The 27460-nt window shown below is 40.8% G+C and overlaps 1 protein-coding gene across 1 annotated transcript in view; it reads left to right on the top strand.

The window, feature by feature from the left end:
• The window catches only part of LOC126237376 (dynein axonemal heavy chain 7), a 1033797-nt gene that overhangs the window by 124232 nt on the left and 882105 nt on the right, over positions 1–27460 (top strand). The window contains exon 3 of the mRNA XM_049947460.1: positions 16010–16159. Within this exon, the coding sequence (XP_049803417.1) occupies positions 16010–16159 (150 nt within the window). The remainder of the gene's footprint in view (positions 1–16009; positions 16160–27460) is intronic.

The raw sequence follows: 27460 nt of genomic DNA on the forward strand, positions 1-27460 counted from the left end.
GGCTTCTCCAGACATGTCTTCACTGTTTGTCGGGACTCAGTTCAAAGTGGGGCTCATCACTGAATACAATTCTACTTAGATCAATGACATTCCAGGCCAAAGACTTGTCTGGAGATGCTCTGGACAATAACAGTTTACCAACCTGACTGTATCCAGCATATGGCTTGACAGCCAGGAGTGATGATCTGGCGTGCCATTTCATTTCATAGCAGGACTTCAGTACCCATTTGGTTATCATCTGGGGCATCCTTACAGCACAGTGGTATCATGATGATATTCTGTGCCCCGTTTTGTTACTCTTCATAGCAAGACAGCAACATAATGCCTGCTCATATGTGGTGATAGGTTCTACTGCTTGTCTTCATGCTTGTAAAACAATAGTTTGGCCAGAAAGATCACCAGATCTTTCCCTAATTGAGAACATTTTGAAGATTATGGGCAGGGTCCTCCAGCCAGCTGGGGATTTTGACAATCAAACACACCAATTTGTCGGAGTCTGGCACGAATCCCGTAGGATGACATTCAACAACTCTTATCACTCAGTGCCAAGCCAAATAATTGCTTCCATAAGGGTAAAGGTGGACCAGTGTGTTAGTGACTTGCTCAATTTGTGAAGCTCATTGTCTTGAATAAATCATCCGATTTTTCTGAAACTGTAATAATCATTTGTTTGTCTGTACATGTACATCACTTCTATTGATTTCCACTTTCCATACCATTCAGATAATTCCTTCACAGTGCTCTTTCTAGTTTGGAACACTGAGTGTATTTTTAGAACATTATGAATTCTGGTTTCTTTGCTATGTGTCATAGACATTTACATCAGAGGCTAAGAAAAAGTGTAGGTAACATTTGGGATCAAAATATCTTGTGGTGGGAAGAGAGAGCTTTATTAATGCAAAGGACTAGCTCTAACAAAGACTTAAAAATGCGATATCATTAAATAGGCAAAACAGTGTACTGTGCACAGAAAATTCAAAATTTCAAGACATGGAAAGGAAATGTGGAGTTTTATTAGGGATGAAACTAATAAAATTTTGCAATACAAATGATACTGTACTCCCAGATGAAAGAAACAGAAAACAGATGATGCAAAACAAAATTGTTGTCTAGCAAATTCAATGAATTCTTCCAACAGTAGCTGAAAAAACACAGAAAAAAGTTATCTGTCAAACCAGATCAAATAAACTTCCTTAGACAGATAATGTATACTCCACCACCAGACATCAGTTTCACCGAGTCAGCTGTTGGAGACATCACAAAACCATTATGTGAGTAAAACGTTTCTGCCTATGATGGTATCACAGGCAAAGTATTAATATCTTGTGTTGTTTTATAGTGCCACCATTGAGTTATGTTTGTAATCACTTGATGAATCACAGAATATTTGCTGAAAGTCTGAAGTATGCAATGGTAACACCAAAATACAAATGTAAAAATCGCAACTGATCTCTATTTGTAGACCAGTCTCTAGCCTTCCCATGTTCTCATAATTTTGTGAGTAAGCCCCACAAGAGAGAACTGAGCCATATTACATCTACATGTAAATCTACATGACTACTGTGTGGTTCATACTTAAATGCTTGGCAGAGGGCTCCCTGGATCACCTTCAGACTATTTCATTATTGTTCTACTCTTGAATAGTGTGCAGGAAAAATGTACCCTTAAATCTTTCTGTGTGGGCTCAGATATCTCAAATTTTATTATGATGATGGTGGGCATCAACAAAATATTTTCACATTTGGAGAAGATAATTGGTGATTGAAATTTCGTGGAAAGATCTCGCTGCAATTAAAAACTTTTTTGTTTTAATCATTGCCAATGCAACTCACAAATTATATCCATAACATTTCATGATAATGAAAAGTGAGCTACCCTTTTTTGAACTTTTTCGATGTCCTTTGTCAATCCTATCTCTTGAGGACCCCATGCCACACAGCAGTACTCGAGGACAGGATTGACAAGTGTTTGATGCATCTTCTATGTGTTCTGCTAATAAAATACAATTTTTGGTTTGCCTTCCCCGCAACACTATTCATGTGATCATTCCAGTTTAAGTTGTTCATAATTGTAATTCCTAGGTATGTAGTTGAATTGACAACCTTTATTTTGTGTGATTTATTGTGTAACCAAAATTTAACAGATTCCTTTTATTATTCATGTTGGGACCTCACATTTTCTATTGGTTAGAGTCAATTGTTACTTTTTGCACCACAATAACTGAGAATAACATTTTAACAACAGTGCAGTTGGGATTTTGCAAAGACAGTCTAAAGTGAGACTGCCAGACAAGATCTCTCACACTCAATTCTAGTAGAAATAATAAAAAATCACCCTGCTGTTATTCTCTGTGACCTTGCCAAGACCTTTAAGTGTGTATATAATAAGTTCTGCTATGAAACTAAAATAGTATGGCTTTAAAGTTTTCCCTCTTGCATTGATGGAGTCATATCTAAAATAGTAGGAAATAAAGGGTCACACTAGCAATGATACAACAGGAAGAAGATTAAATTCAGGGTAGGGAATATTAGATACGGCGTGCTGCAAAGTTTGGTGCCTGGGCCACTGTTGTTCTTGGTCTGTTTATATGATTTAATAGGGATGCTGTAGAAAACTATAGAAACTGTAATTTTTTCTGAGGAGACAAGCATATTGATAAAAAGTCCAAACACATCCATTCCAGATATGGCCAAGAGAATAATGAAACAGGCTTACAAGTGGTTCACAGCCAACCCCTCAAACTTTTATTTGCAGAAACTCATGTTATACATTTCAAAACAAATGAAAATGACCTACAGGTACCAGAAGCAGAAAACAGGGGCATAGACTGCATGAGAATCAGTGCCTGTAGATCCCGGATACTGAGATGGATAATAAACTGATGTGACATGATAATCTAGATAAGCCCATCCACCAGAAGCAGTGATATATGAGTAGCTGCTGTGACGATTTTCATGGACTGTCATGTCCCAGCCAGTGCCACCAAAACTATAAATGGAGAAACATTAGACTCTTTATCATACCTTGCTGACAACAGAATTTTAATTATGCATCTAAATGTCCAAACAGTTAGAAACAAAATAGATGTATTATTATACTCAAACCCCTGTCATGTTTTTTTTGTGTAAATGAAGAGTGACTCACACCTACTGAGACTGCTTTGTACATCACAGAATGATCCAAATTATCTAGCTCATACTGTAGAAGCAAAAGTAGACGTGGGGGAGTTGCTGTTTTTGTAAAGAAAAACTTGAACACTGAATGTGTAACACAAAAAGTTGATCAGTTTTGCGAGGAACAACTTTTGAAATCGTTGCAGTATTATTACTAAACCGAAGTTAGTGCTAATCTATACTTGATGTGAATCAGTTTATTGATAAAATGGAGACTCTGCTATCAAAGTACAGCCACCACAAGATATCATGCATTGGTGATGTTAATACTGACCTCATAAATAAAACATCTACTGTCATCCATCTTAAAAACCTGCTAAGATCCAAAACTTGTACTGTGTGAATGACAACCCAACTTGATTAGATGCATGCATGGATAATGTAATCTCCAAATTGATGAAAGATGAATATCAGTATGGAGTGATAGACCCAATGTTATCTGGTCTTCACAGCATATGGCTGATGGTCAACTGTGAAAACTATTCTATTCAGTAACTCCATCACATTAACAGGGTCACTCAGGTATGTTCAGGCAACATTACACAGCTGAGAGAAAAATTATCAGAACTTGAGTGAAATAGTGTATATATTTATGACAACAATAATAACTCTTTTAGCTGCTGCTACCTCCACACTAGATAGTGCAACTTCTGAAAACACTTTCTGTAACATACCTAAGTAACTTATCTTTTAAGTGGAAACAGGTTACCTGCCAAACTATATACAGAGGGCTCACAAACATAAGTAGCTCTTACAGGGAAGGTCTCTATGGCATCTTGAACACCATCTTGAAACAAACATTTGGCATTCCTCTTACCTTTCTGATTACTAATACTGTGTTCACCTGATTATTATACGAGGTTTTTTCCTGAATTTGTCATTCAAAAAATACAAGGTCATCCTATACTCACAGAGTAAACTGTTGCTGCTAAGGTCAACGTTTTTACATTGTTTAATAGAGTAATATAGTGATTGTCTGACATTTGCAAATGAGGCTTGGCTATTGTGGTTTATACAAAAGTTGTTTTGAACAATGGATAGGGATTAGTGTAATAACTTCAAGTTGAACAAATATATTTCAAGGAAGATGCAATACATGAAAGTCACAGATCAAGTAAACAGAGTAAGACGTGTACGCTTTAACAGTAAAAAAAATGGAGTCCAAGTCTAGCGGCTGCTGGCTGGCTGGCCGCTTAGATGGCGCTGCTGCTGCATGGCTGGCAGACAGTGCCACATGTAGAGGATGCACAAAACTGCGCGGCGGCACTTTGAAAGGTCGGCAAGTCACAACACTTTTCCCCCCTTTGAAGTTTTTGCACAGGTCTTAATGGAGGTGGCCTGTAGATTGCTAATGTCCATAGGTGTTGTTTGACTGGCCGTAAAGTCTTGAGGAGGAGGCTTCCCATGTGGACGGAAGTGTCCCCGATGATAACGGGTCGAGATGACAGGAGACGTGGGGGTCGAATCTGCTGGGGCCCCGTGCATCATTCTGCCCATTGTGGCAAGTCCGGTTGTTATAACAGGAGACATGGGCGATGGGTCCACGTCCGTAGGAGAAGGAGGCGAGTAGAGTTGCTCCAACAGATGATGGTTATCTGGTTCCTGTATGGGCACGTCTCCTGGTGGTGTCAGTTCTTGTGCTGGCACCGATATGATGGTGAGAGGACTGCGTTGTGAGTAATGAGAGATTCCAATATCCCGAGCATCAGGTAGAGCCGAAGGTGGTGTAGCGGCATCTGGAACAGGCAGTGCCGACACACAAGGCCGAAGCTGGTTCGAATGACGTACTGCAACATCCGTGTCCATCTGGATTTCATTCATGCATTGGCCAGTGTCGTAAGATGCGGCCAGGACTCCATTTTGGCCACCTGCCATATCCCCGTACCCATAAAAGTTCGTCGGCGGTGAACCGGCCAAGCAAAGGGACCCTCGGCCATGAGGTGGAAGGCCACAGTAGATGAAGTAGCGTGTGGGGCTATCGGCCATGTAAGAGCTCAGGCGGGCTGTGGTCGCCCATGGGGGTGAAACGGTAAGAAGCCAGAAATTGGAGAAGCGCATCATCAGCAGAAGAAGTCAGGAGTTTCCTCATCTGAGCCTTGAATGTGCGGACCAGTCGTTCAGCCTCACCGTTTGACTGTGAATGGAACGGAGGGGCCGTGACATGCATGACACCGTGACAGGCACAAAAATCCTCAAAATCGGAAGAGGCAAATTGCGGACCATTATCAGTAACAAGAGTAGAGGGAAGGCCTTCCAAAGAGAAAATGCGAGCTAGAGCATTGGTGGTTACTGCGGTGGTAGGCAACATGCAACGGACAATGAAAGGAAAGTTAGAGTAGGCGTCAATAACGAGAAGCCAATAAGTACCGAAAAAAGGTCCCACGAAGTCAGCATGGGTACGCTCCCAGGGCTTCTCAGGCGAAGGCCACGGTGACAAAGATGACTTCGGGGCAGCGGCCTGTGACACACAAGGGCTGCAGGCAGCGACCATGTGTGCGATTTCAGAGTCGATGCCAGGCAAGTACACATGACAGCGCGCCAGAGATTTTGTGTGAGAGACACCCCAGTGCCCTTGGGGAAGAAGGCGCAAGACCAAAGCACGCAAAGACACAGGTACCACAACACATGGCGAAGCATTTTCGGCGGAAAGGAGGACAACACCATCACTAGCTGTGAGTCGATAACGCAAAGCGTAGTAGTTCCACCAGAAGTCTTAGCGGATGGACGATCTGGCCAACCCTTCTGAATACAGCGTAAAACCCGGGAGAGGGTAGGGTCACAACCCGTAGCAGCTGCCAGCCAGTCCCTGGTGATGGGGAACCCCCCTGGTGACGGGGAACCCGTCCACAACCCGCTGCTCGGCAACATCCAGGTGGAAACACAAAAGTTTGTCCCTATCGAATGTCAGATCAGGACCAATGGGAAGGCGAGACAGTGCATCAGCATTCGCATGTTGAGCCGTCGGCCAGAAATGAATCTCATAATTGAAACGAGACAAGTAAAGAGCCCAACGCTGGAGGCAGTGTGCAGCCTTGTCGTGAAGTGACTTTGATGGATGAAACAAGGAAACAAGTGGTTTGTGACCCGTAACAAGATGAAATTTGGATCCATAGAGAAAAACACCAAACTTATGAAGAACATAAATAATGGCCATAGCTTCTTTTTCAATTTGAGAATACTTTTGTTGGGCATCCGTGAGCGTTTTAGAGGCATAAGCAATGGGTTGTCCAGAACTGTCAGAAAAACGGTGCGCAAGGACTGTACCAACCCCATATTGAGAGGCATCCGTGACAAGATGTTGGCCAGGTTGATAAGTAGCCAGGCACGGGGCCTGTTTCATCATAGTCTTCAGTTTCTGGAAGCCGCATCGCATGACGCAGACCAGTGAAAAGGCACGTTTTTATGCAACAGACAATGCAATGGCTGAGCCACCGAAGCAGCAGATGGTAAAAACTTGTGATAGTATGCTATTTTCCCCAAGAAGGCCTGCAGTTCCTTAACAGATGTAGGGTGAGGAAAGGCATCAATCGCAGCGACAGTTTGCTGAAGTGGACGAGTACCATCCCGAGAGAGTTGAAACCCCAAGTACGTGATAGATGCCTGAAAAAATTTTGATTTCTGAAGATTACACTTAAGACCATCAGTCTGTAAGACATGAAAAAGTGTGTGGAGATTTTGAAGATGTTCGTCAGTGGTGGAGCCAGTGACAACAATGTCGTCCTGGTAATTTATACACCTAGGCACAGTGAGCAATAACTGTTCCAAGAATCACTGAAGGAGAGCAGGGGTGCTGGCAACCCCGAATGGCAATCGTTGGTATTGATAGAGGTCGAAAGGTGTGTTAAGGACCAGAAACTGCTGGGAAGCAGTGTCGAGAGGAAGTTGATAAGCCTCTGACAGGTCAAGTTTAGAAAAATACTGGCCTCCAGCAAGCTTAGTGAACAATTTTTCAGGTTGAGGCATGGGGTAAGTGTTGATAAGGCATTGAGCATTTGCAGTGGCTTTGAAATCACCACAGAGATGAATATCACCATTTGGCTTAGCAACGACAATTACAGGAGAGGACCACTCACTGGAAGTGACAGGAAGCGAGACCCCTGAAGCAGTGAGACAATCCAGCTCCCGTTTGACCTGATCACGAAGGGCCACAGGAATAGGCTGAGCCCGAAAAAATTTAGGCTGAGCAGTGGGTTTGAGCATGATATGACCTTCAAAGTCTTTTTTTATCAGCCTAACCCAGGAGAAAAAAGGGACGAAAATGTCATTGACAAGGAATCCAATTGAGCATAAGGAATAGCATCAAAGACGATATTGACAGAGTCATCTATGGAGAACCCAAAAACGCGAAAGGCATCGAAACCAAAAAGATACTCTGTGTTACTATGGTCGACCACAAATATGGGAACAGTCCGAACGAAAGATTTGTAAGATACCTCAGCATCAAATTTTCCCAAGAGAGAAATCTTCTGTTTATTGTAAGTCCGTAATTGCCTAGTGACAGGTGACAGGATTGGAGAACCCAACTGAAGATACATCTGAGAATTGGTGATAGTGGCAGCAGAACCAGTATCCACCTGCATGCGAACATCTCGACCAAGTATTTGGACAGTGAGGAATAACTTCCCTGAAAGGGAAGAAGTACAATTGACAGACAACACAGAATCAGAATCAGCATCATGTTCATGAACGTCATGTATGCGGTCGGATTTGCAAACGGATGACACATGACCCTTTTTTTTTTTTTTTGCATTTGTGACACACGGCCCAATGTTGTGGACAATCTTCTCGTGATGTTTCATAAAACACCGTGGACATGAAGGAAGTTGCCGTGGGTTTTGCTGCAGTTTCTTAGAGGTTTGTTTACGGTTAGGCCGAGGCTGCACTTGGGAGCGCATCACTCAGTCTTTCAAAAGACTGAGTTTGCTTTTGAAAATAGACGGACAGAAGTGAGCACATTTCAGCAAAGGACAAAGATGCAGTATCTCTCAAAGGAGCCAATTGCGACAACAACCGATATATTTGGGGTGAAATCCATGAAAGGAACAGGGACTTACATGTTTGATCATCCGCGACATGAAATGCCAAAAAGTGTTGTCGTAGATGTTTTTCTTAATCAGACCAGTCTTCCACCGTCTCGTCGTAAGGAGGAAAATGAGGTAGAGACAACGACGAGAGACGCTCCGCATTTGATGCCATGACGAAATCACGAATCGCATTTGTGAGAAGCATTTGCCGTTCTGTGAGACCTTGCAATAGTTGCTCTAAAGTAGCCATGGAAACATGTGGGTCAACGATGGAAAAGAAAAATCCCATCTTTGTCAATTGTTATAACTTCAAGTTGAACAGATATATTTCAAGGAACACGCAATGCATGAAAGTCACAGATCAAGTAAACAGAGATCCCATGAAGAGGCATATTTCTGCTCAGTGATGGACAGGTTAATCAGATACTCTTTAAACAAGGTGAATATTAACGCTGAATTACATACACTGGAGAAGGTAGCATCGCAGAATGTCTGTGACCTAAAACTAGTTATGAAATTATACGCAAAAAAAGAAAGAACATAATAAGAATAGAAATCAGATCACATCAGAAAAGAGAAAACTAGCAGACAAATATAAGTTTTTAAACTTGCAATACTGGATCACATTTATGACACAATAAGTCATTTGTGAAAGAAAATGAGGTCAACATCCAGGAAGGTGGCACACTGGGTTGAAGAGGACCAGATGAAATGAATGGGAGAGAAGGTGTTAGGGTTTTGAAGGAATGAGGATATCGTGTCTTGGCCCTGAGTCTGGATCACGAAGATATTGTCAGTGAGCTCGAACCAGACCAAGAGTTTGGGGTTTTGGGAATCTAGGGATGTTTCCTTAAGATGGACCATAATCAGGTTGGCATAGGAGGGAGCCAAGCAGATGACCATGGCCGTGCCGTGGATTTGTTTGTATACCTTCCCTTCAAAGGCGTAGTTGTTTCTTAGGATCAATTTAGTTAGGTCATGAGGAATGAGGTAGTGTGTTTGGAGTCTGAAGGATGTTGGGGCAGATATTGTTCAATTGCAGTAGATCATGTGTATGAGGGATGTTGGTGTATAGGGAAGTGGTGTCCACAGTGACCAGTAGAGAACCAGGAAATAAAGGGGTATGGATGGTGGAGAGTTAGTGGAGGAAGTGGTTGGTATCTTTGATGTGGGAGGCTGACTTACGGACAATTGGTTGGAGGTATTGGGCAATGAAGATCAAAATCCTTTCAGTGGGGGCAGATTAACCAGCTACAATGGGGCATCCTTGATTATTTTTGAATTTTGGGGAGTACATAGAAGGTGGGTGTGCAGGGTGTCATAGGGGTGAGGAAGTAAATGGATTTGGGGGAGGGGTTTTGGGAAGGTCCTAAGCTTTTAAGCAGGGATTCAGTGGTTATCTTGGACTTCTGGGATGGCATCACTCTAGCGGAGCTTATAGGTGGATGGAACAGACAATTGGCAGATGCCTTCCACCACGTAATCACTGTGACTGACCTTTGTCTAAAGGAAGGATGCATCACATCTCTGAAACAGAATCCCCTGCTTTCCAGCACATAAGGGAGCATTACAGACACCACCTCTGTAAGTTATCCAACCTACTGATATCCTTCTGCTGTCTAGGAGATCCACTATCCAACCCCTTTTCTAGCCACAGTGTCCTCCTTGTCAACCCCTCATAGCACCCAGTACGTGCCAAACAGACCTTTTCAACTTGCCACATCCCCTGAAACTTCCTACCAGCACTCAAAATCCAGATCCAGAATCTAAACAATCCCAAAACAGTTTTGTTAACCTTTCCTCCAAAATCTTCAGCCCCACAGAAGGTTCAGTCCTAATGAAAGGGCTCGCCTTCACCCCTGCATCTAAATTTAACCATGTCCTCTTGTCAAAGACCTACTCTTCTTCTTCCAATCCCTGCAGTGGAAACACTTCTCTGCCACCAACCTCCCAACCAAAGCCAGCCTAATTCCAGCATTGAATCCTGCTTCTGCAAGTTCATACCACCATCCAACTATTATACCCACCCCATCCCACATACCAACCTGGTCACCTTGCAGGAACTCCTTACCTCCAACTCACCACCCCTTGACAGTCCCTTCTGAAGAACGCATCCTTTCAGCTGAGGAAAAGGAGCCATATGCAGTCTCAAAACAGATTCTGACCTAATGTTCCTCCCTGCAGATGAAGTATTCTCCGCTATCTTGAAGAGAGTCAGTGGCTACCTGGTGGAAGGCCTCTGCCAATTGTCTGACTCATGCACTCTGCCACAGTGATCCCATCCCAGAAGTCCAACATAACCTCCAATCCCTGCTTAAAGCCTTCGGAACTTCCCAGAACCTCTCCCCTAAATCCATTTCTGTCCTCACCTGCACACTGACATTCTACATGCTCCTAAAAATCCACAAAATCCAACAATCCAGGACATCCTCATGTAGCTGGTTACTGTGTCCCCACTGAAACGTTTTCAGCCCTCATTGACCAATACCTTCAACCAATTGCCCATAATTTAGCCTCCCACATCGAAGTTACCAACCACCTCCTTCACTGACTCTCCATCCTCCCCAACCCTTTACCTCCTGGTTCCCTGCTGATCATTGTTGACACCTGCCGGCCGCGGTGGTCTAGCGGTTCTGGCGCTGCAGTCCGGAACCGCGGGACTGCTACGGTCGCAGGTTCGAATCCTGCCTTGGGCATGTGTGTGTGTGAAGTCCTTAGGTTAGTTAGGTTTAAGTAGTTCTAAGTTCTAGGGGACTTATGACCTAAGATGTTGAGTCCCATAGTGCTCAGAGCCATTGTTGACACCACTTCCCTTTACACTAACATCCCTCATGCACATGACCTCACTGCAATTGAAAGCTCACTGCAATTGAATACGATCTGCCCCAACATCCTTCAGACTCCAAACACACTACCTCATCCTCATACATTTAGATAACTTTATCCTATCACAGACTTGCAAATAAGATTGAAGGGAGAGGAGAGAGGAGGAAAACCAAGAGAGAAATTTGACGTAGAAAGACTGAAGGAAGAAGGTAAGGATGCTGAGTTGGGAAGCATATTTATGTCAAAGTGAGATAAAGGGCGCAACAGAGAGAGTGGAAATGAGAACTGGAAGAGAATGAAACAAAACTTAACGAATCTACAGAGGAAATTGTAGGGGTCAGAAAGTTTGAAAGAATAAGTAAATAATGGGTAACAAAGAGTGCTGGAGAAGATGGAAAAAAGAAGGAAATGGAAGATGGTAGGAACAGAGAAAGGGAAAAGAATGTACAGAAAGCTATATAATGAATTAAAGAGACAAACAGAAGGCAAGAAAGACATGGGTGAAAGAAAGATCTAAAGAAATATAGAAAGTTGAAAAGGAAGGAAAATATGAAGTGATGTACAGGTTGACAGGTTGCCTGCTGACCAACTCTATGAAGCAATGAGATGCAGGAAAAGTATGAGAATAGAAAGAAGTGATGATACAATGGTTCATAAACTGGAGGAAATGTTGGGAAGGCATGAAGAATATATGAAGTGCCTATGGTGATCAAAAACCAAATGATATTGAAATAGAAGAGGAGAGAAGAGTTATAGAAGTGGACAAAGGATGTTGCATCTTGTTGGAAGAAGAAGTAGAAAGGACTTTGAGAGAGTTGAAGAAGCATAAAGCAAGTGGAACTGATGAATTACCAGCAGAATTGTTTAAGAGCCTTGGGAGTAATGGTGTGAAAGAGTTAATTTACCTGTGTAATAAGGTAAATGCGAAAGGTGAATGGGCAGATGACTTTCTCTTGGTAGTAATGATACTGATTGAAAAGAAAAGCAATGCCAAGAAAGGTGAGAATTTTGGAATTTTGGGTTTGATTTCTCATGCAGCAAAAGTTCTACTAAGAGTTATGAATAGAAGACTTCACAGAGATACACTGAAAGAGGAAGAGGAGTTTATCCTCTTGTCACTGACTTGGAGAAAACCTTTGATAGAGTGCAGTGGAGTAAATTAATGGACATTCTAAGGAAGGATGGTGTCACCTGGAGGGATATAAGGCTTGGCTGATTATGAAACTATACCTACAATAGTAAATACGAGTATAAATTGTGAATGAGGTGCCAGAGGAAAGAACAGTTTGAAGGGGAGTGAGGCAAGGCTACTGTCTTTCCCAAATACTGTTCAACATGTGTTTGAAACATATTATTGAGAAATGTTTGAAATGAAAAAGAGGAATGCAGGTTGGTGGTAGGAGGACATAATGTATTCATTTGACAGATATGGTGTTATTGGCAGAGAGCGAAAGAACCGTGATTGGAATGTTAAAAGAATAAAAAGTGTGAGGAATTCAGAATGTGAATTAATAAGAAAAAGACAAAATTTATGGTGATAAGAGCAAGTCATGTATGAACAGCTATAAAGGCAGGACAGAGGATATAGAACAAGTTATTGCTTTCATATATCTGGGAAGCATAATCATGGATGGCATGTGATGTAAAAAGGAGGCTTCTATTATGTGGATGCATGGACCTGTGGAAGACACTGACAAAGTGCTGTGTGGCTTTATATGGAGGTGAGACATGGGCCCGAGGAAAGAGGAAGAAGGAACAGAAGCATATGAGATGTGGATTTGGAAAAGCATGGAAGGGATAAAATCGTTGACAAAACGAGAAACAAGGAGGTGTGCTGAGATGAGTGGGAAAATGGGTTGACAAAGTGAGAAATGAGGAGGTGTTGAGAAGAGTGGGGGAAGAGAGAGAAATTGTATAAGTAATCAGGAGGAGGAAACACAATTCGCTTGGACATTGGATAAGAAGAGATTGTTTACTGATTGATGCTATGGAAGGAACAGAGAATAGGAGAAGAAGAAGAAGAAGAAGAAGGAGACACATAAGATACCAAATGGTGGTATAAAGATAGAAAACAGATATGAGAAAATGAAGAGGGTAGCAAATGACAGGTCTGCAAGGAGAGCTACATGTGAAGATCTGCCCTCAGGCAGAACACTGATGGTGATGAGGATGATATTACTAACTAGGTGATCAAAGATTTTTATGGCTGAATGCTGCACTCCTTTTGTGTGACACTAAGGATGGATGATGATTAGTGCAAATTAATCTCCTAGTATTATGTTTATGAATGTTCAAACTATGATTATTTCATGAGTAATAACTGTACTGTGAGGCTGTTGCCAGTATGCCATGCTGTTTAAAAGCTGATGGCAAGATGTTCTGGACTGGACACCACACTGTGTACTTATTACACACTTATATGCAACAAACACTTTATTCCTAAATGATGAGTTACCACTGAGTCTCTTTACTTCAAGTTCTTAATATGATCACCTAAGAATTTAGAGTATTCTGTTTCATTCGTTAATTTAATATTACGATTAATTTTTAATGGTGTGCAGAGCTAGTGGCTGTACTGAATTGCATGTATTGTTTATTATTATTATTATTATTATTATGTGCATATGGACCCTGTTGGATCACACATTACATTTATGATTCGCCTTTCTAATAGCCCATATAGTTTTCATTCTTTCGCTGTGCGCTTTCTTCTGTCCCTTGGTCCCTGATCTTTTAGGGACTTCAGTCTTTGGCTTTACTATCCATCTATTTATCTTCTGATGGTAAAGTTTCCTGTCTAATATGTCCATTGTTCCTATCTGTGCCTTTTCCAAGTCATATTTGACTCCTTCTATCCATGGAATGTTCTTCAGTTTTGCAGTGTATGCCAAAATCTTGTGAGTTAGCTTTGAAGATGGGAGTCTATGAAAGTTTCCATAGAATTTCAGCCCTTGTTTCCTGATGTCTGTGGCAAGTTTGGACAGTTCTTCTGTTGCTTCGTGTGATTTGAGTCTGTACCCCTGTTCTGTTTTATCTGGTCCAGCATTTTCCTCATGATCTTTCTTTCCTCCTTCAAGATGTTCTCCAGATTGCCTTTTCTATTAAGTACCAAGGTTTTGCTCACATACAGAACTTCAGGCTTCATCACTGTGTTATAATGTTTAATCTTTGTATGAATGGTCATACATTTCTTGTTGTATATTTCATGCATTCTCGCATATGCTCATTTGAGCTTTTGTAACCGAGCTTTCTGTGCTTGCTTTTCCAACCCTGTTGGTTCTATGATCTCACCGAGATATTTGAAGTGTGGACTCATTTGGTCTGCCTATATTTTGTGTTCAGTTCCTGCTGCCGAATTTAGTGCAAATGAACTTGGTCTTCTTGAATGAAATTTGTAGTCCAGTTTTCTCAGCACATCCCTTGAGGACTTCAGTCTGTTTGATCATTGTATTTTTGCAGGCCGCTAGTATCACTAGGTCATCTGCGAAGGCTAAACAACTGATATTGATGTCATCATTCTTTCGTCCAAGTTGAATGGGTTTCCAGTGGTCGTGGGTTTTCAGTTCTTTCTCCCATTCTCAGATGACTTTATCCAGAACAAGGTTGAAGAGCAGTGGTGATGACCCAAAATTTTTTAAAGTTTAAATTCAGTGATAATACATTTGCACAGAAGCAGTTATTAATTTTTAAGAAAATATTATTTATATTTTCAAGTGTTGAAGTTACTCCATTACACTTGACTAGTTATAAGCACAGAGAACTATTTCTGCTTCTTGAATAAGTGGTGGAAGATCATTTATGTACAACAAGAGCAACAGAGTACCCAATATGAATCCTTGAGAGTGGAAGATGATGGAAGATCATTTATATATAACAAGAGAAGCAGTGTACCCAATATCAATTCTTATAGTGATTATTCATCATTCCGAAGATTCTGCTGCACTGTGTTTCTGAGTTTCTTAATGCAACACAACATCCTTTAATTAGGATGAAACCCAGTTACCAGCAAGATCTTTGACACCATAATATTTGAGCTTCTGTGGGAGAATACGATGATTTACACAATGAAATGCATTTGGAAGGTCACTGAAAATACCAGTTGGCAGTATTTTGTCAGTAAGTTCCCTATAGTGGTCCTTAAGCATTCTTAAAACACAAGGTTTTGTTCAGTAGTTCAACATGTCTTTTCCCCATCTTAGACAACCATCCACCCTTATCCTTTGAATTTTATGTAAAGTATTTGCTCAGTGCTATAGCCCCCAATTCTAGCATTATGTTGCTTCTAGCATTTTATGCCTCAAAAACTGATGCTAAAGATTCTGAACATCCAATCCAGCCTAATCCACAGTGCTTTGTGTCTTGTAAAATCTGTTGTCTTCACATTGTCTGAGGGCAAACATCAACAGATGCCTCAGTCTAGTGAGTAATGTAAAGACATTTTGGTAAACATGAAACTCCCTCTTTTTTGTATTTTTTATTTAGAGTGAAAAACAGGACTATGTTCTCAACGTAAATGTATAGTTTAGCAATATTATGAAGAGAATAGATTTCTACTCACCAGGCAGTGGAGATGTTGAGTTGCAGACAGGCACAGCAAAAAGACTACTAAACACCTAAGCTTACAGGCGGAAGGCCTTGTTCTGAAATAGACAACATACACACACACACATTCATGCAAATGCAGCTCACACACAGTTGGTCACTGTCTCCCTTTGCTGGGGCCTCAGAAACCAGAGACAGTGACCAACTGTGTGTGAGCTGCATTTGCATGAAAGTGTGTGTTTATGTTGTCTATTTCAGAAGAAGGCCTCCTGGCTGAAAGCTTACGTGCTTAGTAGTCTATTTGTTGTGCCCATCTGTAACTCAACATCTACACTATATGGTGAGTACCAATGTAGCTTTTTCATAATATTTCTGTTATTTTATTTTACTTAACATATAGTGTTTGTTATACTGATAATTCTGTACGTTGATTTTCTGTTTCAGGGAAGCAAGAAGAAATTACTACCAAATCCTAAGCATCGGAAGAAAATGACAAGCTTTTATAACTGTGTATCTACTCTTATGTCACTTCAGTTACAGTCGCTATTTTTAAGTTCAGTTAATGACTACACTGAGCTTATTTGTGACGTAAAGGTAAGTGGAAACAAAGAGATATACAGTGAAACCCCTATTTTATGTTTTGGTGTGGTCCAGACTTAAAATACGCAAAACTGAGGAAAATGCAGAATAGAGGAAAATGTTAAAAACTTCCAAAAATACGAGCAAGATCACACTTAGTTGACATATATGGCTAAAAATTGCAGTCCTCTCCAATACATTGTATGAAATCTGTATATGTGAAGGGAATTAAGTGTACAGTACCATGTTTATATAATAAATTGTGGTAATGAATTTCATCAGTGTGTAACAGCAAGCAAAAACTCGTAAAAAATTGAAATTGGTTTCTGGGAACAAGGTAGTTAAGCTATTTTCCAACATGCTATGACCATAAATTGTACACCAAAACTCATGATTCTGATAGATCTTTCACACAGACAAAAACAATAATTGAGGAAAATGGTGAATTAAAAGGAAAAAATCACAGCAGCTAAGTGTTAAATCATAAGCATAAATGCGGAAATCTGCTTAATGACAAAGTTTGTCACCATTGCTGTTACTGTTTAATGCTTTTCTTATGAGCCACACTTGAGATGCTCACCATCATCAAAGTAGTATTTTAGGCTTGGAAAAAAAAAAAAAAAACCCAGAGACGTGAAAAAATGAGTTTACTTCCCCAGTTGATATTACAAGCTTATTAGAAGTTGGCTCAGAGAATTTCTGTATGCTGCGTAAAATGTAAATTTGAAAGAAAGCTCAGGCTTTAAGTTTTGCTTTATGCTATCACTGCTGCAAACCTTTACGATCTGCAGCATGTGGTACAAAGTATATATGTGAGTAGTCTATGTAGTCATTGCAACTGTATCATGCCAGATTTCAACACAAAAGTCTTTAAAATGTGCTATCACAAAACTCTTGCTCTGTTTCCATGTGACATCTCTGACATAGCACATCATGTACATGGGAAGTATATTTTCAGCACTTCACAAAAAGCTTTCACCCCTACCTGCGCTCCTGTCATTGAAGGGAAACTCCCCCTCTAGCAGGCAAGCTCATTTTATGTGTGTTAGTGTGGTGTGGTGGCTATATGCCAATAAGAGCTCACTAGCCGGAAATGGCTGATGTTGCCTTTATTATGATTGAGCATATTTTTTGAGACTCAGTGTTTCAATTTAAAAGGTTGATGATCGATATTGGTGCTGAATACAGTACATAGGAAATACATGCAAAAAAATGAGAGTGAGTGATAAGTGGCACAAGAAAAGACTAGGGCTAGGCTCCTTCATCATGCATTGGCTGTCTTCTTTTTCCATTGCTGCTGCAATTTAACTGTAGCAGTATCATAATTGCGTGGTGAAGCTAAACATTGCAAGTTGCATTGGCAATGCCAATTGGGGATTACATCGACATTTCCTGTCTCACGTCTCCCCTCTGCACAATGACCTAAAATATTCCCTCAACTTATTTTGGAAGGTAGGAGACGAGGTACTGGCAGAAGTAAAGCTGTGAGGACGGGGCGTGAGTCGTGCTTGGGTAGCTCAGTCAGTAGAGCACTTGCCCGTGAAAGGCAAAGGTCCCGAGTTCGAGTCTCGGTGGTCCGGCACACAGTTTTAATTTCCCAGGAAGTTTCAAATGGAAGAGTTCATGGAATTCTTCTGTAGAGAAAAATAGTTATTATAAAATAAGCTACATCTGCTAGTAATATTCAAAGAGATAAAAAAACTGTTACTTTAACAGCCTATAGCTCAATAGAAATTGATAATTGACTTTAGAATACCAGTGTCTTTCAGAAAGTAGATATGATCCCCATAATAAATTATTTGTGTGTCTATGTTGTTCAAATGGCAGCAATAAAGTATAATCATCAACAAGCATGGATCCAGGGTTTGGTGCAAGGGTTAGGGGTCGGGTCACAGTTAACTACAGTCTCATCCCACTCCTTCCTTCCTGCCTCCCTCTCTTCCTCCACCTAGTATAACATCCCAATACCCCCAGTTTTAACATATCAGAGATACCTATTATTTTAATAATATCAATAAAGAATATAAAAATGTTTCAGTATCATAATAATAAATTGTTTTGTAACACTAAAACATATGAAATGTTCCAGTATAATAATAATTTGTTACATTAGTGGTTAATACATTGCTCTAGCATAACATTCAGGAAATTCCAATTCATAGGTTGAAAAAACATAAGGTTAACATGTATGAGCAAAATCACAGTTTAATTTTCGTTTAATTAAACAAATATAAAATAAACTTACATTATATGAGCTGAATCACCATTTAATTAAACAGTAATAAAATTAACTTTCATTATATCACTCAGTTGCTGAGTAAAAGTGTTACCCCACAGTAATGATCCATTCGAAGCATTAAACAGTGGAAGTGTATCAGATCCCAGCCAATGGCTTATTTGATTACTGATTATCTGTACGACATTATGGGGTTGGGTTACTAGCTTGGAATCTGGGTCATTTTCTTGCACGGAGTGCAAATTTTTCCTCACCCAACTTACTGTTTATTTTATATTATTGCTGCTTACTTGGATGTTTGACAGCACAGCTTAGCACTGTTTTCGCTGAAGCAATAATCAAGGAATAGATACTGTCTGGCAATCGTAAAACAGCCGTGGAATGGTACAATACAATGTTATTTTTGGTTGACTCACGTAATACACAGGTGTGTCTGCTCGAGGGTTGAAGTTCAAATTATGAAGCGTTTGACAACTTCATGATGCATTAAATAACTATTACTTCCAGTAAGTATTGATCCTTCATTGGTGTAAACATTACATACCCCTAATACACACTCAACTTAATCACAATACTTCAATATCACTTTAACAAAATCTGTAATTTTGCTTTAAAAATGAAGCACATTTAGTCCAGTTCTCAGTTTTACATAAATCTGATATTATGAAACAGTCCTCTATTCTCTTTAATGTTTTACACCTGCTCAGCCTTGATCACTGTACTGTATCACTTCCATGTGTAGCGACGTAGTCTGAATTCCTTAAATTATTTCAGAGTCATTCATCTTCCATCATGGTCACTATGTGAGAATGGCAATATATTCTACAATGGCTTTTCAATTAGTCTTTATTTCACTCTGAATTTTTGAAACTATGTATTGTTTATCCAAGTTGAACCATTTCACATTTCTTCTGTTACATTGATGCAGTTATCTCAGATTAGCTTCTAACACGGTTGCCATGTGAAAGGTGGCAAAAGTTCTGGGTATATCATTGTCCATTAATCATAAAATCTAATCTTCTATTATTTTCTTCAAAATAATGTCCATCAGTTTTCAATAACATTGAACTACTGTGACTGAGTGGGGGCACATGATTTGAACCTAACTGCTTTTACATAAATTTATTCTTTTCTTTTTCGTAACAACATTGTTGTGTTTAGTCTTCGTTGATGAGTGTCATGATGATATAGTACTCTTGAGATTCCTGCACTTAATCCATACAGCACTGATAGCTGCAGGCAGAACCTGCTGGTAAACTCTATCTGCTACACACTGCCCAAGGAACTGCCAAACGTGCAGTAAAGTAAAAAAAACAAATATTTGGATATATACAAAATATCATCTACACACATATCACCTTTTGGAACTTCTTTGGCCCCATTCCATTTTTATTAGAACTATAACAAAACTAATTGTACAGACATTTGCTCATTTATAGATGACGAACGTGCAGAAAATTTTGCAGTTCTAATGTTTATAATTAAATTTAGGAATGTAATTCCCCTGAATTCTGTACTTTCACACACTAACACTCAGAAATATAACAGCTGCGGTCCAAATTACCTGTGTTGCAAACCAGAGGTTATCATATTGTATACCCATTGGCAGCCCTAACAATCATTCATTGTGATGTATGCAGAATAAAACTCATTTGAGAAGATGACATGGTGACATTCTTGTTTCTGGTGCTGTCACTAGGTGCACCATTGTCGGTATGCCATTCTCTGCTGCCATGTGCAGTGAAGGCACAACTGTCATCAAAATGCTGACCGTTTATGTCTCTTCAGATGTCATTGCACAATCTGTATTGGTACTTCCTTGCTGTCCAATCCTGCATAACTGAGTGAACAGAATGTCTATCCTCTTGTGATTGTGCATGGTACTGAGTATAGTTCTCCTAAACCTGTTGATACTGTATTCACAAAACTCTCATGAGATCCCAACCAGTGCATGCATAGATACCATAGAATGATAAAATGCAATCTTGATAGGCCACAATCCTGCACCTGTCAAATTCTCATTCATGCTGGCAGATGTTTCTCCTCCTTCCTCCTTATATGAGGCACAACATTATCTCAAAAACAAACAACACTAAAACCCAGTATTGGAATGAGAAATCTTTTATTGTATACAGAATGTAGATGGAATCACTCCAGCTTACTTTTTGTGATTGTGCTGAAATGCTGATCATTTGCATATCCAACATATGTACATACACTTCGTGCCAATTTAACATTTATTGCATGTCATCTTGTTGGTGTTGTGATTCTTAATGGCTAGTAGTGTAGTGTATATGGTGGTACAGTTAGTCCATTTATAAGGAATGAGGTGATGGATTTGGAGTTGGCAGCACATTGGGAGAGTAGGTACTCAGTGACATTGGGAATGTTAGTGCATAGGGAGATAGCGTCAACAGTAACAAACCAGGTTACAGGTCCTAATGAGACAGCAATTAATGTGTCATCCAAAGAAGACATAGCCACAGCAAAAGTAGCACAGGCGCAAAGATGCGAGCTAGTGCCAGTGCCATAGCAGTGTGCGATTTGTGGTTTTACCAGTGGGGAGGATGTCTTAGGGGGTTAGTATAATTATATATGTTACTAGCTTGGACCGTGGCATTACCCATGGTTAAATAGTTATTTATAAATAGATTTTAATCCCCAAACTCACTATTCACGTGTATGCACTATCAGAAAAGCCATCCCTTGTTGTATCTTTAAAAGTACATTATAGGTAAAGCTTATTTACAAAATCATCTACATACAGGTATACGAGGGGAATTCAAAAAGTAAAGGCACATTTGTGAAAAGCTGTACTTATTCTGATGATAGAAAACTGAAACATGCGTTATTTTTCTACGTAACCTCCCTGGATTTCAATGCAGTTTTCCCAACGTTTTGCCAGTTCTTTTATTTCATCAGATAATACGTATATCGGTTGCATCTGTCACCAATTTTGCACAGCAGCAATGACGTCTTCATCACTTTCAAATCTTCTTCCCTGTAGTGCTTCCGTTAAGGGTCCAAACATGGGAAAATCGCTTGGAGCCAGTCTGGACTGTATGGTGGATGTTCCAGCACCTCGAATCTCAACTCCTTTATTGCGTCGGCTGTCCGTTTGGCAGAATGTGGGCGAGCGTTATCTTGCTGCAGGATGACACCTCTTCACAGTTTTCCACGACGTTTGGATCTGATTGCAGGTTTTAGTTTCATACGCAACACATCACATCCACCATACAATACAGACCTAGCCGTAAAGCCTCGTTTACGCTGGGGCGACGTCTTGCAACATTGTGGCATGCTACGGAAATGTGGCGTGCATTGTCTTGTCATTTAGTTCTACATGTTTTGAAATGCTTAACTACTACATAACACTTTTTCAAAATTCATAAGCAAACATATTAATAGTATTAATAGTGTCCGCCCCCGGTAGCTGAGTGGTCAGCGCGACAGACTGTCAATCTAAAGGGCCTGGGTTCGATTCCCGGCTGGGTCGGAGATTTTCTCCGCTCAGGGACTGGGTGTTGTGTTGTCCTAATCATCATCATTTCATCCCCATCGACGCGCAAGTCGCCGAAGTGGTGTCAAATCGAAAGACTTGCATCAGGCGAACGGTCTACCCGACGGGAGGCCTTCGTCACACGACATTTTATTTCAGTATTAATAGTAAACTTTCCCCCCCATGAACCATGGACCTTGCCGTTGGTGGGGAGGCTTGTGTGCCTCAGCGATACAGATGGCCATACCGTAGGTGCAACCACAACGGAGGGGTATCTGTTGAGAGGCCAGACAAACATGTGGTTCCTGAAGAGGGGCAGCAGCCTTTTCAGTAGTTGCAGGGGCAACAGTCTGGATGATTGACTGATCTGGCCTTGTAACATTAACCAAAACGGCCTTGCTGTGCTGCTACTGCGAATGGCTGAAAGCAAGGGGAAACTACAGCTGTAAATTTTCCCGAGGACATGCAGCTTTACTGTATGATTAAATGATGATGGCGTCCTCTTGGGTAAAAGTTGGAAGTTGGGTGGCAGGAGGAACAAGACTTTTGGTCAGGTGATTACAGGGTTATAAATACAAAATCAAATAGAGGTAATGCAGGAGTAGGTTTAATAATGAATAAAAAAATAGGAGTGCGGGTTAGCTACTACAAACAGCATAGTGAACGCATTATTGTGGCCAAGATAGACATGAAGCCCAAGCCTACCACAGTAGTACAAGTTTATATGCCAACTAGCTCTGCAGATGATGAAGAAATTGATGAAATGTATGACGAGATAAAAGAAATTATTCAGGTAGTGAAGGGAGATGAAAATTTAATAGTCATGGGTGACTGGAATTCGTCAGTAGCAAAAGGGAGAGAAGGAAACATAGTAGGTGAATATGGATTGGGGGGAAGAAAGGAAAGAGGAAGCCGCCTTGTAGAATTTTGCACAGAGCATAACTTAATCATAGCTAACACTTGGTTCAAGAATCATAAAAGAAGGTTGTATACTTGGAAGAATCCTGGAGATACTAAAAGGTATCAGATAGATTATATAATGCTAAGACAGAGATTTAGGAACCAGGTTTTAAATTGTAAGACATTTCCAGGGGCAGATGTGGACTCTGACCACAATCTATTGGTTATGAACTGCAGATTGAAACTGAAGAAACTGCAAAAAGGTGGGAATTTAAGGAGATGGGACCTGGATAAACTGAAAAAACCAGAGGTTGTAGAGAGTTTCAGGAAGAGCATAAGGGAACAATTGACAGGAATGGGGGAAAGAAATACAGTAGATGAAGAATGGGTAGCTGTGAGGGATGAAGCAGTGAAGGCAGCAGAGGATCAAGTAGGTAAAAAGACGAGGGCTAATAGAAATCCTTGGGTAACAGAAGAAATATTGAATTTAATTGATGAAAGGAGAAAATATAAAAATGCAGTAAATGAAGCAGGCAAAAAGGAATACAAACGTCTAAAAAATGAGATCGACAGGAAGTGCAAAATAGCTAAGCAGGGATGGCTAGAGGACAAATGTAAGGATGTAGAGGCTTGTCTCACTAGGGTTAAGATAGATACTGCCTACAGGAAAATTAAAGAGACCTTTGGAGAGAAGAGAACAACTTGTATGAATATCAAGAGCTCAGATGGAAACCCAGTTCTAAGCAAAGAAGGGAAGGCAGAACGGTGGAAGGAGTATATAGAGGGTTTATACAAGGGCGATGTACTTGAGGACAATATTATGGAAATGGAAGAGGATGTAGATGAAGATCAAATGGGAGATAAGATACTGCGTGAAGAGTTTGACAGAGCACTGAAAGACCTGAGTCGAAACAAGGCCCCGGGAGTAGACAACATTCCATTAGAACTACTGATGGCCTTGGGAGAACCAGTCATGACAAAACTCTACCATCTGGTGAGCAAGATGTATGAGACAGGCGAAATACCCACAGACTTCAAGAAGAATATAATAATTCCAATCCCAAAGAAAGCAGGTGTTGACAGATGTGAAAATCACCGAACTATCAGTTTAATAAGCCACAGCTGCAAAATACTAACGCGAATTCTTTACAGACGAATGGAAAAACTGGTAGAAGCGGACCTCGGGGAAGATCAGTTTGGATTCCGTAGAAATGTTGGAACACGTGAGGCAATACTAACCTTACGACTTATCGTAGAAGAAAGATTAAGGAAAGGCAAACCTACGTTTCTAGCATTTGTAGACTTAGAGAAAGCTTTTGACAACGTTAACTGGAATACTCTCTTTCAAATTCTGAAGGTGGCAGGGGTAAAATACAGGGAGCGAAAGGCTATTTACAATTTGTACAGAAACCAGATGGCAGTTATAAGAGTCGAGGGGCATGAAAGGGAAGCAGTGGTTGGGAAAGGAGTGAGACAGGGTTGTAGCCTCTCCCCGATGTTATTCAATCTGTATATTGAGCAAGCAGTAAAGGAAACAAAAGAAAAATTCGGAGTAGGTATTAAAATTCATAGAGAAGAAGTAAAAACTTTGAGGTTCGCCGATGACATTGTAATTCTGTCAGAGACAGCAAAGGACTTGGAAGAGCAGTTGAACAGAATGGACAGTGTCTTGAAAGGAGGATATAAGATGAACATCAACAAAAGCAAAACGAGGATAATGGAATGTAGTCAAATTAAATCGGGTGATGCTGAGGGGATTAGATTAGGAAATGAGTCACTTAAAGTAGTAAAGGAGTTTTGCTATTTAGGGAGTAAAATAACTGATGATGGTCGAAGTAGAGAGGATATAAAATGTAGATTGGCAATGGCAAGGAAATCGTTTCTGAAGAAGAGAAATTTGTTAACATCGAGTATAGATTTAAGTGTCAGGAAGTCGTTTCTGAAAGTATTTGTATGGAGTGTAGCCATGTATGGAAGTGAAACATGGACGATAACCAGTTTGGACAAGAAGAGAATAGAAGCTTTCGAAATGTGGTGCTACAGAAGAATGCTGAAGATAAGGTGGGTAGATCACGTAACTAATGAGGAGGTATTGAATAGGATTGGGGAGAAGAGAAGTTTGTGTCACAACTTGACTAGAATAAGGGATCGGTTGGTAGGACATGTTTTGAGGCATCAAGGGATCACAAATTTAGCATTGGAGGGCAGCGTGGAGGGTAAAAATCGTAGAGGGAGACCAAGAGATGAATACACTAAGCAGATTAAGAAGGATGTAGGCTGCAGTAGGTACTGGGAGATGAAGAAGCTTGCACAGGATAGAGTAGCATGGAGAGCTGCATCAGACCAGTCTCAGGACTGAAGACCACAACAACAACAGTAAACTTTCAGTGTTCGGCTCCACAAATTTAAATTATATGTAAAGTTTAACCCCAGTGCGTGGGAAATAAACATCCCAGGTAGGGATGCATAAACTGAAACCAGAGGAGGGCATGGTCTGATGCAGAGGGGGGGGGGGGGGAAATCCCCCCCTGCAAATCGCACACTGTGCCATAGAGACTCACCACTTGCACGAGTTCCACCAGCACCACGGGTGATGCTGAGGATGAAGATACTGACTGTGCTTCAGCCAACTGCCAGCCGAGTACAATCCGCCAATAACTGGACGACAATGGACAGCAGCCTACTTAGAAGACAGAAGAGCAGCTCCAGACCACTTGCTTGTAGATCATCGTCCAGGGCTGAGTGGGACAGGGAACGTTCTGTAGTGGGCTCTTAGAAGTGAACAGACTGTTGCTGTAAATTGCATTTGCTATGTACTGTGAAGTTTCCCTATTATTATTTGTACTTAGCCTCTGAGGGCCTTTATTGAGTTATATTACATGCAGTGTTGCAGACTTCATTATATGACAAGTCGCAAAGATAAGTAAACCTTTTTAACACATTTGTGTGACTTTGTTACTAATTTGTTGGAGTGTCTGTCCCCGGTAGCTGAGAGGTCATCGCAACAGAATGTCAATCCTAAGGGCCCGGGTTCGATTCCCAGCTGGATCGAAGATTTTTCTCCATTCAGGGACTGGGTGTTGTGTTGTCCTCATCATCACCATTTCATCCCCATTGACACACAAGGCGCCGAAGTGGTGTCAAATCGAAAGACTTGCACCCTGCAAATGGTCTACCCAACGGGAAACCCTAGTCACACGACATTTGTCTATTTATCTGTTGGAGTGTTGTAGAACCTTCGTTCTCCTGTTCTGTTACCAGACCCTGGGCATAACTATGTAAAAGTGGTAGGGATAAATTGTCTTAGTGGTGTACTGCACCAGAAGCTATTTTGTGAACTTACAAAGTCTGCCTACTGTAACAACAACGGCAACTCGGCCTCCACAGCAGTAGTGACGAGGCCTTACAAAACTGACAACGAGAGTTTGAAAAAGGAATAGTTGAGAGGTGATGAAGAAAGTGAGTTTTTCACCTTTATATAGGAAGTTAGAGTAAGGACAAAGGGTTGCTAACCAGGATCCAAGCTTTTTCCTTGTGTGGTTAGTAACTAGCCATGGTAGGATGTCGAGGGTGGTTAAATATATGAAGATTAGGAAGTGTGTAGAAGTTGGTTGGTTGGTGTTGTGTGTGTGTGTGTGTGTGTGTGTGTGTGTGTGTGTTTTGGGGGGGAGGGTGCGGTTGATTCAAGGAGGTGATTCTTGGATGGAGCTAGGAGTTTGAGTAAGTATTGCAGGTAGTGCTGGACTTTAGGGATAGAACCAATATGACAGGACTTGAAGATTTAACAGTCAGACATTTGGTGAATACTTTCTGTCATTTAATTACTATAGTTCATCACAAAAGTAATGGAGTCTTCATCTGCAGGGAGGATGACCAAATCAGAGTCTGCTTTAAGATTGTGGATTACTGCTCTGTCCTTTGTGGAGAAGTTTATGCTATTGAATAGTGGTCTTGGAAAGGAAGGTAGCAGGTAGGGAATTCCTGGAAGGTAACCAGGGGATGGTTGGGTGGTGAACTGGAGAAGGGGTGTGTATGAACTGGTAGAGGAAATGTTGAACGTTTGTTTTTAATCAGTCTTGGTAAAAAGATGTTAAGTGCCAAGATATGCATGGTGGCTGTCATGAGACAAACTGACACTAATATGTGAATTACTTGTCTCTGTGATTTTATTTTGAGTTCTTGATGTGAAATTTGTACAAAATGATGCCGCATGCTTGCGTCATGCAGGGCTGTTAATGTGTGCACAAGTATGAATTGTCACATATCCCCAGCCACCTCAGTTACCAGATCTCAAATTTATTGAGCCTTTGTGGTCTATTTTGGAGAGAAGGATGTCTGATCGCTATACACTGCCGTCAGTGTTACCTGAAATTATCACTATTTTGCAGGAAGAATGATCTAATATTCCCTTGAAAACCATACAGGACTTGTAGTTATCCATTCCAAGATGATGTTGGTGCCGATGGTAGCCATCTGTGCCAAAACTCTGTAGCAGCAAATACTATACTGTGAACACGCCATTCAAGAGAGTTATGACAAAACATAATAGGACAGTGGCTGCAAAAGTCACCACAGAACTGAATGTTGCACTTGCAAATTCTGTCAGTACCAAGAGAACACAAGGGAAGCCCCATAAGGAGGGAATTGCAGGATGAGCTGGAATTTAGAAACCACTCGTCAG

The sequence above is a fragment of the Schistocerca nitens genome, chromosome 2 (assembly GCF_023898315.1).
Source record: "Schistocerca nitens isolate TAMUIC-IGC-003100 chromosome 2, iqSchNite1.1, whole genome shotgun sequence".
In the NCBI taxonomy this organism is placed as follows: domain Eukaryota; kingdom Metazoa; phylum Arthropoda; class Insecta; order Orthoptera; family Acrididae; genus Schistocerca; species Schistocerca nitens.